The sequence below is a fragment of the Hevea brasiliensis genome, chromosome 6, assembly GCF_030052815.1.
Source record: "Hevea brasiliensis isolate MT/VB/25A 57/8 chromosome 6, ASM3005281v1, whole genome shotgun sequence".
Taxonomy (NCBI): Eukaryota; Viridiplantae; Streptophyta; class Magnoliopsida; order Malpighiales; family Euphorbiaceae; genus Hevea; species Hevea brasiliensis.
Genome location: NC_079498.1, coordinates 90,287,874 through 90,301,203, shown reverse-complemented (window position 1 = coordinate 90,301,203; position 13,330 = coordinate 90,287,874). Strand labels below are relative to the sequence as shown.

General features: G+C 27.0%; 1 protein-coding gene across 3 annotated transcripts; it reads left to right on the top strand.

The window, feature by feature from the left end:
- Nucleotides 1-4,704: 4,704 nt before the first annotated feature.
- Nucleotides 4,705-12,518, top strand: LOC131180828 (uncharacterized). Of its 3 annotated transcripts, XM_058148619.1 has the most exons (14): nt 4,705-4,874; nt 7,429-7,566; nt 7,749-7,830; nt 7,982-8,058; nt 8,687-8,787; nt 9,170-9,299; nt 9,403-9,519; nt 9,599-9,681; nt 10,308-10,374; nt 10,652-10,730; nt 11,071-11,162; nt 11,722-11,865; nt 11,966-12,028; nt 12,121-12,518. In XM_058148619.1, the coding sequence occupies exons 1-13, from the start codon at nt 4,767-4,769 to the stop codon at nt 11,999-12,001; spliced, it is 1,254 nt and encodes a 417-aa protein (XP_058004602.1). In that variant the 5' UTR covers nt 4,705-4,766; the 3' UTR covers nt 12,002-12,028; nt 12,121-12,518. The 3 variants fall into 3 exon arrangements, with proteins under 3 accessions (XP_058004602.1, XP_058004601.1, XP_058004603.1); XM_058148618.1 differs by having other exon boundaries at nt 11,966-12,518; XM_058148620.1 differs by lacking the exon at nt 4,705-4,874 and adding an exon at nt 6,622-6,819 and having other exon boundaries at nt 11,966-12,518.
- Nucleotides 12,519-13,330: the final 812 nt, after the last annotated feature.

Below are 13,330 nucleotides of genomic sequence, written 5' to 3'. Positions count from 1 at the left end.
TTAATAAATAAAAAATAAAAAATACATCATATATATTATCTCAACTTGTGGTAGTGTTGATCTCACTGGTGGCATTTACTATGCTTATCGATTCATATTTCTTGTGTAGATTATTTTGGTTGATCGTAGTACTAGAATTGCATGTGTCTCCTCCGTTCTAGAGCATTTTCCATGTAAGATCCCAAAAGCTATTTTTATCTATGTTACAATGGCGCCTGATAGTTAGAGATTTTTCGATGTGTCTTCACTGCTGAAGAGGTACATTATACTGGCTTAGGTAAAAAAAAAATATATATATATATATATATATATATATATATAATCTGGTAATTAAACTTGTGATACATGTTTTATTATCATTTGAATTTAGTCAATTGCTTTGCAAATAGCTTGATAAGATTATATCCAGTTTTTAAAATGTATTTGCGTTGATACTTTCATAAGATTTTTTGGTAACTTTTGACTATAAGAATTTAGTGCAATTGGGGCTTGTGGGTACCGTTTCTTGGCAACAAGTTTCAATAGTGGACACACTGCAGCTGGTATTCATACTTTTTAAAAAAAGTGGGGCTAGTTGTGGTGCTTGTTTTCAAGTTGATGAATTTTTATTAATTCTTATTTTGATTAATTTCTACATTTAATTACTTTATCTTCTTCAAATTTTCATTCAATTTTAATTTTTGACAAATAAGATATAACAGCAAAGTCACTATAGTAATCAGGGCTAGTCTCAATCACAATAACCAGACATATTCTGTTATTAATAGCAGGATTTTCATGGCCATGGCCAGCCACGGTATGAACAAAAATATTTTAAGACGTGAGATTATCCATGAGGAATATAAAAGAGAAGGTATATAATATTAAAAAATGTAAATAAACTAAGAAATTTGTTAAAACAGGAAGAAAGAAGAAATTAAATAAAATTCTTTTCTGAATATAATTTATATTAACTTAATAATAATAATATAAACCAATAAAATTCTACTTCACTTAATAAATAATATAAATATATTTTAAATAAAACATATTAATATAAAAAAATATTGAATAAAAAAAGTAAATACAAATATTTTCTTAATAATATAAAATTAATAATGAGCATCGAATATAAATAATATGCTAACAACACATGTTCTAAAACAACTAATCTATACTATATATAAGCGTGGGAAGTGAGGAAACATTGACTTTGACAAAAATACCCTTAACCCTTTACATATGTACAATTTACAATTTTTATTATTTAAATTTTATTAATTTTTAGAGTTAAATAAATTTAAAATTGCTATTTAGTCATACTTGTAGTTAACTTCTCATAATTTTTTTTTTAATCTCTTCTTAGCTTAGTTTTGGATGGATTCATTTCATCTTAACTATATGGTTGTTTTTTCAGGGAAATAATGTATGTCCTCCTCTTCTTAGTTTTGTGATTTTAAGAAACTTGATTTTTTTTAAAGGACAATGATAATTGGCATATCAATGGGTTTGACAATGGAGCAGAGTAAGAAATAATTGCAGTACCCATTTATGATAATTTTAATTTTCTATAGCTTATTTTTTGAGGTATATAATACACCTTGCTATATATATATATATATAGCATGGATAGAAAAAATTCGTAAAAAATTGTGATTATATTTAATTAAATTAAATTTCTTTTTTTTAATTTTTAATTTTATCATAACTATTACTAACTTTTATAATAATTAATAAATTTAATTATAAAATATAAATTTGTATAATTAAAATCATGGTATTTTAAAAAGGCTTTAAATTTTATACCAAATATGGTGATGCATATATTGGATTATGTTCTATATTTATATATTAATTGATATACATCTTAGTTAGAGTTTCTATAGTAGTATAATAATTGAATCAATAATTATAATATAGAATATATTAGCAGTATATTTTCTATTATAAAATCTTTTCAAAAAAGGAAAATTTTAGTCAGAAATCAAAGATTTATTAATTTTTTATGAAAAAGTTGTTTTATTATTATTATTATTATACAAAAAGAAATAATGTATGTCTAATATAAATAATTATTTAATGTTTACATATAATTATAAATAAAATAATTAAAGTTAAAAAATTACACATTTGTAAAAAACTAGACATTAATATATGTGAAAAAATAAAAGTTAATTGACTATTAAAAATTAATATATTTTAATCTAAAAAAAAACTTAAACAAATAAGTTAAGGAAGACTGTATTTTTTTTTGCTTTTAATTAAAATTGATTTGCATATTTTATATTCAAAATTAACTTGAAAATTTAATGGTTAATTAACATTAATCATCTAATCAACTACGTTAGTACTTTTTTTAAAAAAGAAAATAAATATAAATAAAATTATTAGAGTTTTATTATAATTACTGCATACTATTTACAAAAGCAACATAATAAATGTAAGCAAAATAAAAATATTTTAAAATAAAAATAAAAAGCACTAAATCAATACATACATTGCTAATATTATTTATAAAAGCAACGTAATATATGTATTACTAATAATAATACAATATTATATTTCATATGCGTTGAAATTTTAAAACTTTTAAATTTTTTTATGTCTTTCACATACAATATATTAAATGATAGATAACTTTTATTTGATTTAATCATTTTAAATTAATTGTTATAACTGTGTTTATTTATTATTTTTATTAATTATTAATTAAATATTTAATATTATCTATAATTCTATAATATATAAAAGTGAAAAGGGGAAAAATAATAAGATGAATAAAAAAATTTATGATAATTTACTATTATAAAAATAAAAGATTAAATTCAATTAGCTATTAAAATAAAAGATGATAGTTACAAAAAAATTAGTTCAACTAGAATTAATAAATTAAACATAAATCAACTTCAATTAAAAGTAAAATATATAGTTATAGAAATTTATTATGACATGAATAATTAAATCTAGTTAATTATTAAAATTAATATATTATAGTAATATTATATTATATATAAAAAAAATAGTAAAAAATTATATATAAAAAATAACGTGAATACATATAATAAATATAAATAACATATAAAGAAAAAAAATAATATTTTTAAATAAAAAAAATGAAAAGATCGAGGATTTGAATCTGAATTTATTATTTGACTCAATCAGATTGGACAGTAATAATTAATTATAATTATATTTAAAAAATATTTAATTTTAAATAGTCATTTAGAATATTAAATTCCATAGTTAAATTAGTTAGTAAGAACAATAATAAAATATAAAAATAAAATAAAATTGATTGGTCCTCCTCTCTAAGTATGAATTAATGGGTATCATTTTCTTTTCAAAGCTTACGTTACTAAAATTGAGCACAATATGGACAGATAATTCCAAAGACAGTCGTTTGCCGTCACGCATTTATTTGCTAATTTCACACGCGAATTTCATTCTTGAAAATAGGGGTGACCATAGGTTAAGAGTTATCGATTATAGTTTTTGAATCAAATCGATAACTCTTAACCTATGGTCACCTCTATTTTCAAGAATGAATCAACGATTTAAGTTTAATAAAATTACGTACTTGGCCTAAACAGTCATGGGACGGTTTAGAAGATAATTCCTGAATTGCTGGTTTTGATTCGAGTCTCGATTTAAAATGACTTGAATGACAATTTGAAAAAGAATGGTTCAATACAATTTTAAAGAGAGTTTGAGAGCAACTTAAGAGTGGTTTAAGGGCAACTTCGAAGAAAAATTGGAGAAAAATTTTATTAATTTAGAATTTAAGTTATATTTATAAAAATATTTTAATTTTTCTTAGAAATTTTTTAATTAAAATAAAATAAGAAAAAAAAGAATAAAAATAATTTATCTTTAAGAAAAATTTAATAGGTAAATATTTGAACTTAATTAAAAAATTAGAGATAAAATTAATTTTTTTAAAGAAATTTAAAAAAGGTGTATGAATTTAATTTTATTTATGAATTTCTTTAAGATTTAGAAGAATCAAAATTTTCAGTTTTATTACTTGTTTTTTTTTAATTATATAATAATTGATAATTAAAAAGTATAAAAGAGAAAAAAAAATTAAAATAGAGGGCATTGGAAATTTTATTAAGGATATAAAATAATAACAGAGTAATTAAGATAATATTGAAAATTTCAATAAGCATATAAAATAATAAAGTAGGGAAATTGAGATAGTATTAGGAATTAAAAAGATTGTAAAAAATAATTGTTTAAAGAATTTAAAAGAAATTGAAAGAGTATTAAAAATTAAACAGAGTGTAGAGAATAATTGTATAGAGAATTAATGATATAAATAGGAGTGAGGTGGGTTATTTATTGAATTCTTTTGTATTTAAATTATTAATTTGGTCCGATTTAAAACTGTCGATTTAATCATATTCGGAATCGCCAGTTCACGATTCCTGAAAAATATAAACCTGAACTAAATCACAAAAAGACGATTTCAGTTTGATTTGAAGCTTGCTTTGATTTTAATAGTTTCAGTCCAATTTTAACTGAACAAGTTTTGATTCGATTCAGATTCGGATTCGAAACCGGACCGTGTCCTCTCTTACTTGATAATTTATAAAATACTCTAAACAAGTTTCTTAAAAAGGCAGATAGTGGGTGAGCATGTACTTCACATCATCACTGGATAAAATCTCTCCATTCTTTATAAATCTAAACACACCAACCTCTTCCATCCCATGCTTTCTATTCTGTCCCTTCGCTGCAACGAAAGCCGATATTTTCTGCAACATATAAAACTCGGATTAATTACAATGGCTGCAGACTACGGGCTTTTGCAGATCGATGATGAACAGCTAAAGAGCTACAAGAGAAGTTCTCGTGTAGCTTCTCTTGATGTCTTTCGTGGCCTCTGCATCTTTGTGAGCTTAATTTCTTCTCTGTTTTCTCTTTATAGTCTCTGTTCGGATAAGCTCCTTATAGTCTCTGTTTGTTTTCCATTTGGTTGATGCGAGTAAAATGATAGATATCAATGAATCTTAAGCTTCAGTTTCATTTCTTGTGAACTGAATTGAAGCCTTGAAAATAGATCAATGAAGCTTAATTAAGATTTATTTCTTCTATTATTTTTTATTTCTTTCATTTGGTTCGCATTCGAATTTGAAACATTCTGAAGATCAGCATCACTACACAAAAACTAAACTGAAACTCATTCATGGTCTATTGTATTATTTTGGATATTTTATAATTTTCATAAAATATGATAAGAATTATAGTTTGTTGCTTCTATTTTTTATCAAAAACACGCTAGTTTTTGAATTTTTTTAATAAAATACTCTTTCTATTAAAATTCACTACTAATTAATCAAAATCAAAGCAATTAACTAAAAATTAAGAAATTAAACTAAATTGTTGTAGTTATTAAAACTGCGTAGAATTGTTAGAGTTTTTAACTTATTAATTATGAATTTTAATAATAATAATAATAATAATAATAATAATAATAATTATTATTATTATTATTTTATTAATCGAAATATACGTAAAAGATTAATTTATTTTTATTAAAAATAAATAAATAAATTTTTAATTTTTATCATGCATGAAAATTAAATTATAAGTTACTTAACTATTTTATAAGGGAAAATGAAACACGAATTTGTTTGAGAAAGAAACGTGGATGTTGCGTGCATTTTGCAGCAGAATAAATGTGTTTGCCTTCTCTTTACGCTATTTTTCTGGACCCCAAGCAGCCTTTTGCATTATAGGTTCTGCATTTCACCAATAAATTTATTTAATTTTAATTTTATTTTATTTTATAACACTTATTTATGAGTTTAAGGATGCCCCACTAAACCTTAGAAAAACATTCCGATATATATATATATATATATATATATATATATATATATATATATATATATATAAACCCTTATGAACACATTAGAATGGACAGGAGATTTTATTCCTTAATAAGGCCCACCTTCATTTTTTTTTTTCAAAAGATCCACCTTGATTACTTGTGCTTTTGAAGTGGATTCATACTCTCCCTTGGAAAAATATTTATTTGGTTGTTTGTCTTATAAAGCCAATTAAATTTATTTATAAATTTTAAAAATAAATTTATTTATTTATTTATAATAATTTTTTTAATTAATAAATTCACTTATAAACCAAAAAAAAAATTATTAGGATCACTTTTTTATTTTAGTAATTATAAACTAATTTTCATAAATTAAGTCTAATATTTTTAATTTTATATAAATTGTGTTTAAACAATCACATGAAAATTTTTTACCTAAGATCAATTTAACGTAAATTTAAGATATACAGATATAACATATATAATAAAACACTGAAATTCATGTATAATATAAGTAAAATTTATATATTTATCTTAAATTTATAATAAATTAAATTTAAATGAGTTTTTTTTTCTCTAATCACACAGCAAAGGGTATTAATTATTCCTAACAAGTCATAAGTTAATTAAGCCGGAAAAGAAGGGCTTAAGCATTCCTTCTAGAAGGCTTAAGGCCCAAATATTAAATAAACGGACCCATGTTTTGCCACCTAACCTTCTGTTCTGCTGAAGAAAAGACAACCCTCGCTATCATGGTCCGTATCACTTGAGAATATGCCCTCCTCATTCAAAACTACAGAGCTAGCAAGCCAGCCCTTTCCTTCCTTCGTCTTCTTCTCTGCAAACGAAAAGGCCAAGAGCTTCTCTGATACTTCTCTCTTTCATTTTCGACCTATAAAATGGCAGACTTGGAGCCCTTGCTGGGCGTTCAGGAACCTCCACATGTCATTACTAAATCTACACGTATCGCTTCTCTCGATGTCTTTCGCGGCCTATGTGTCTTTGTGAGCTCTCTCCCTCTCTCTCTCGCTTCTCTTCTTCCTCGATCTTCAGATTTCCTTCGGAATTGAGGTTTTCGTACTCTGGTTTTGGTTGTTGTTTAATCTTGTTCTTTGCTTTGCTTGAGCATCGTTGACTTTCCAGTGTCTCTGTTTAGTTGTTGAGAAAATTCTAGCCGAAGAAAGTTGGTTAACTAAATTTTCAGCATAAGACATCTTTACTCGCTTTGCAGAATAGAGAATTAATTAACAAAAGAAAATCTTAAGCTTCGTTTGGCTAGCATGCTCAAGTTTTTCTTTTATTTTTAATATATGTTTTCCAATGATAATTGTATCTTACAATAGCAAAAAGCTAAAAAAGTTTAACTTTACCAAGTTAACGAAACGGAGCCTATACGAAAAATTTTAGATATATGCATATGTACATACAGTAAACTTTGTATGATTCAGTGTCATAAAAGCATGCATGGTGAATTTGTAATCTTAATAGCGTTAGTTTTCTGCTAATTCCCATAAACCTTAAGCAAATATGATCAAAATTTGTAAAAACTTTTTCAAAAGAGGAAACCAATTCATTAAATTATGCTTATTATGTTTCTGCTTTGGTGCTTTCAGCTAATGATGCTTGTTGATTATGTGGGTTCGATTTTCCCAATTATTGCTCATTCTCCTTGGAACGGCCTTCGCTTGGCAGATTTTGTGATGCCTTTCTTTCTTTTCGTAGCTGGAGTTTCTCTGGCTCTTGTCTATAAGGTACCGTTAGAATTTCTTCAAATAATGACTTCTTGGTTTTAACTATTGATGTTAATGGTTTGATTGATACTGGATTTTGTTGATTATTAGGTTGTGATTGCACATTCTAGTCTGATTCATATGGTAATTCATTTGATTAGAACATTTTAATTGAAAGCTCTGTTTCAAATTTAAACTTTCAGAAAGTATCAAACAGAGTAGATGCCTCACGGAAGGCAGTGCTAAGGGCAGTAAAACTATTTTTGCTGGGTGTTTTTCTTCAAGGTAACATTGTCCATACAATGAGACATAAATTTGGTTTCATTTTTTCCCCACTCCAAAAAAAAAAAAAAAAAAGGTTTGGTTTTTCTTAGTTGTTATAGGATTAGCACGTACTTGTTGATGTGTCAAGTACACAACATTTGTGTTATTTCAGGTGGTTATTTTCATGGGATAAATTCCTTGACCTATGGTGTTGACATTGAAAGAATACGTTGGCTGGGCATTTTGCAGGTACTCAAATCTTTCATATAATAATTTTGAACTTCTGTTGAAAGTTTCAATTGCTGATAATATATATATATATATATATATATATATATATATATATATGTCATTAGTACATGTTTAATGGCAAATTATCATATTACTTTTCCATCTTTTATACTGGGAACTTGACTCTAGTACTTAATTTTTCATAAGGAAACTGACTATCACATAAGTAGTCTTAATAATTTCCTTCTTTATTAAGGTAAATAATACTCTATCCGTCCCATTTCAAGTGATGTTTTAAAAAAAAAATTTTTGTCCCACGCTATTTGCTTTTTTAGAAAATTAAGGAATTACTAATTATTTTTTCCAACTTTATCATTGTTTATTGTTATCCCTACATTTATCTTCTTCTTATCACTTTTCTCTAACTTAATTAAATACAAGGATACTTTAGTCGATTATTAGTATTTTTTTATAAAAATGAGGTTATCTAACAATTTCCTTAATCCTTGTGTAAAACCATTAAAAAGCACCTAAAATGGGACAGAGGGAGTACTTAGTTGCATTGACATACCCATTAGGCATTTTGGGTTTTGTACATTATCCCTTTATATGCTGTTAAACTTGTATTTGTTGTCATTCAAGCCAGAGAATATCTGTTGGCTACATTGTTGCGGCTTTATGTGAGATCTGGCTGTCACGTCGAACACACAGGGAAGTAGGTTTCTTCAAGAGTTATTTTTGGCACTGGTAAGGTCTTAACATTTTAGCATTGTTCAACACATTCTTGAACTTCAAACATAATGCGTATCTAGTGACAGAATTATGTTTAACAATGACGTTGATTTCAAGCTTTTAAATATTTAGAATAGCATTCAAGTTGCATTTTAATATACCAATTAAATTGCTGTTCAAAGGTCAGGGCCCAATAATTTTATATTTGTATTTGATGTTCATTGCTTTTTTTCCTTATAATTTGTTTAACTTGGGGCCTAATAATTTGTTTATTTTTTTTTTTAGCAGTCAATGATAAAATTAAGTAATGAGTATAAGCTTAACAAATTTTGTTGTTATAATTAATATGTTGTACTGTTGTCTTATTTCAATGATGAAGAAAAACTTTGTTTTCCAGGATTTTGGCATTTTCATTGTCAGCAATATATCTGGGGTTAGTATATGGTTTATATGTTCCTGATTGGAGATTTGAAATATCAAGTCCAACTTCTTCTATGCTTCCAATCAATGGCAGCTATGCTTACATGGTAAGAGCTTGCTCAGACCTTTTCCTTTTTCTATCTTTTTGAAACTTGGTTATTCAAAATGTCAATTTATGTAATTGCATATGTTCTGGTATGTTTTTAACAGGTGAAATGTTCTGTAAGAGGTGATCTTGGACCAGCTTGTAATTCAGCTGGAATGATTGATCGCTATGTTCTTGGTATTGACCATCTATACGCAAAACCTGTGTACAGAAACCTGAAGGTCTCTAAGAAGTTCATTTTATAGTTCCTTTCCATCAGTGTGCAATATACTGATCTCTAATAAAGATTTCAACTTATAGGAATGTAATATGACAAACGGCCAAGTTTCAGAGAGTTCACCTTCATGGTGTCATGCTCCTTTCGATCCTGAAGGTCTTTTAAGGTGGCCAATCTAATCTCTTTTTTGCTTTACTTTCTTGGTGGCAGTTCTTCTGTATGCCATTCAGCACACTTCCATTTCATACTTAAATGCACTTATTTACCCCAATTTGATGCAATTACTCATTTATTATCCTTTATTCTTTTAACATCTTGTTTCTAGACTACCCCTAATTCTGTGTAATCAAACGTAAGTAATCATATAGCCTTGTTCATACATGGACATTCTATAGCCATGTGGAAGCACTTCAAAAAATAATCTTTAGAAGCAATACTTTTCATTAATTAAGCTTAATTACATCTGGAAAGTCCCTTCCAATGATTGAACCATGGCAATGAACTAGCTTCTTCTAGAATCTTTTGATCTGCAACTTCTTTTTTTTTTTTGAAAATGAGTATTTTATTTTAACTAGTTATTTCAACCGTCTTATTGCTAAAATTGCATTAAAAATTTGGAATACAATTTGATTCAGAAGTACCATTGGAAGTACCTCATAGTTCATTTCATGGACATTAGTAGGACCCCTTTTTTTTGGCATTAATCTTTTTGCATGGAATAATTACTATACAATTAGCTGACCTGCTTCTATTAATTTGATTATTCACCAATATTTTACTGCATGTTCACAGCTCCTTAACCACTGCAGTGACCTGCATAATTGGACTTCAGTGCGGTCATGTTCTTGCTTACACACAGGTGAGTTGTTTGTGCATTATTCACTATCGTTACTTCTTTTCATCCTTTTTCCTATGGTCATTTTGATCATCCAAGGGAGATTTTTTTTTTTCAGAATTTAAGTGGAACTATAATGATGAGAAGCATCTCTTCATATTTGGGCATATATTACCTCTACTAATGCCTCTGATGGCATTGGCAAAAATTTTGCCTCTGCTAATGCTCTTGGATGACATTTTAATCAATTGCTTTGTTCACTGGTTGTCAAGCACATTGATGTTACTCAAATGCTTTTCAGGACCACAAGAAGCGTATACAAAGCTGGTCTTTATTTTCCGTTTCACTTCTTCTCCTTGGAATGCTCCTTGCCTTCATAGGTAAGCTCTTCAATGGCTTATAATTTTTGCATTTAATGAATATTTAGACATTTTTTTATGATAATGGCAGCATGCAAAAACAATGTTGTTGCAATTTTCTTCCAGCAAACATTCCATCTTCATAGTAAACCTAAGAGCTTCGTGTTGGCTAAATATGATCTTGCCAACCTATTTGTTCTAGCAAAGAAATTTAGGATTTTAGTAAATACATATGAAGTTTATCTTTTTTCCTCCTCTGGCCCTCTCTCTCTCTCTGCTTTTCTCTATATACATAAGAATGTAATGGTTGAGCTTTGGTGTATCATGATGTTGGAACTTAAACGCCTTTGCTTTTTTGCAGGCATCCCAGTGAATAAATCTCTCTATACAATTAGTTATATGCTGATTACTTCTGCTTCCGCAGGAATCACATTTTGTGCTTTATACTTGCTGGTGAGTTTAAAGATTCAATTCCTACAATTTGGAACTAAACTTGAAGTCTTTCTGGTACTAAACTAACGGCAGGTTCTTAGATTTCCCAAGAGATAATAATCTAATGCTTAATAAGATTGTCTTTACTTTCATTTCATTAGATTTTCTATGACAATTTTGTTCTCCAATAAAACCCCACTTTAGTGCTTCTAGATTATTGCATTCTAATCAGATTATAGATTAACATGACATGCATCAAAATCAAATTTTAAGTTTTTGACCGACAAATTAATTTGGTTGATCTTGCAAGGAACTAAATTGCAGCATAAGCATGAAACCATGAAAAATTTATTACGTCTTTAAAATTAGATCGATAGACTATTTTCATTTTTCTTACTTACGGATCACAACTTCTCCATAACTTCAAAACCCCTCTTACACAATCACTCAAACCAAACTTGGGCTTCATTCATTCGCTAATTATTCTCAAGTCAACAATATAGTACAAGTACTATAATTTTTTTATTAACTTTTTGACATTTTTCTTCTTCTGACTGTTTATTTTTGCACCCTGCTATAGGTAGATGTATATGGTTACAGATGGGTAACAACACCACTGGAGTGGATGGGAAAGCATTCCTTAAGTATCTTTGTTCTTGTAACTTCTAACATAGCTATTATTGCAATTCAAGGATTCTACTGGTCTAAGCCTGAAAATAACTTTGTGAGTGTCCAGAAGATTTATAGTTATTTCTCCACTAACTACTAAATTTGAAATCCAGACATTTAATACCGCATTTCTTGCTGCATCACTTGTTTAACAGATTCACTGGATCGTCGCATGCTTCGTGAACAGATGATATCATTATGTGGATGCTTTACATTGGGTAGAAACTTTGAGACTTGCTTAAGTTAGAATTCGTCCTTTCTCTTTTATTGATCTTCACAAGTCTTACTACATTTTATTGATCTTCACAAGTCAAAAGGTCGGCAAGAAGCTATATTTTAAGCACCAGTGATTGTTGGAATTACACTGTTTCAGATTCCAGAAAACAAGATCATGGAGGAGTGATCCAAAATTTTCAGTAATTTTCCATGAAATGGAGCTCCGAAAGCTTGCGCTTGACAATAATGTAGTTTACTCAATTTTTTGGAATGAAATGACCATATTTCAAATCAATCAGTTGAAGCAGCAGTCTTCCTTCTTCTGTTTATCTTTTTTTCCCCTTCAAATTTTCGCTTTCAAATTTCCAGCCAACATTGTATCCATATTGAAAGAAATCTCTAAGGTAATCTGAAAATTTTCTTTTAAACACTTTCTTCATATATGAAATTTTCACACAAATTGAAATGGTAGTCTTGGATTCTTTGATATAATTTTTCCTTTTCGTTGTTTGTATTGTACATAAAAACATTATGAATTTGTAAATTTTCTTCCTTTTTTTTTTTTTAACAGGTTGCATATAAGATATCTACATCTCTGAAAACACCTGACCTAAATTTTCTTTCCTTTTCATGAGAGTGGTCGTTGGACCTTATGCAGAGGATTTAACTAATTTCACTTAGTTCTTCATCAACTTTTTGTTTAATTTAACTCAAAAATTTCAATTTAAATCAATTTAACTCAATGTGCACAAATTAAAAAAATTAAGAAATTAATTTTTTTTATTTTTTTATTTAAATCAAATAATATAGCTTATAAATTTTAATTTTTTCATTAAATTAAATTTAAATTAAAACTTTTAAAATAATTTAAATAAAAAATTAAAAATAGATTAAATTAAATTTTTTCAAGCTAAAATAAACATTTTGCCTAAAATGATATTTGCCCAAAAATATGAAAGTGTTAGGTACCTGACCTGCTTGGCTTTATAACCGGCCCCTATTAAATCCTTTTCTTGTGTTTAATTTTATGTCATTAGTAAATTGATTCTTTTATTTACATTCAGATGTAGTAATTATAAATGTATTGAGCAAGCATATCATCAAATAATAAATAACAACAAAAACAGTAATACTAAGCTATAAAAAAATATATATATAAATAATAGGTTTATTGAAAAGAAAAATAAAAAACTTATTCACAATTGTTTGTATTATGATCAAATCTTAATCAATTGTTACAATTATAGTTAAAGGGACTAATAATAATAATAATAATAATAATAATAAAAAAGTAATCACAAAAT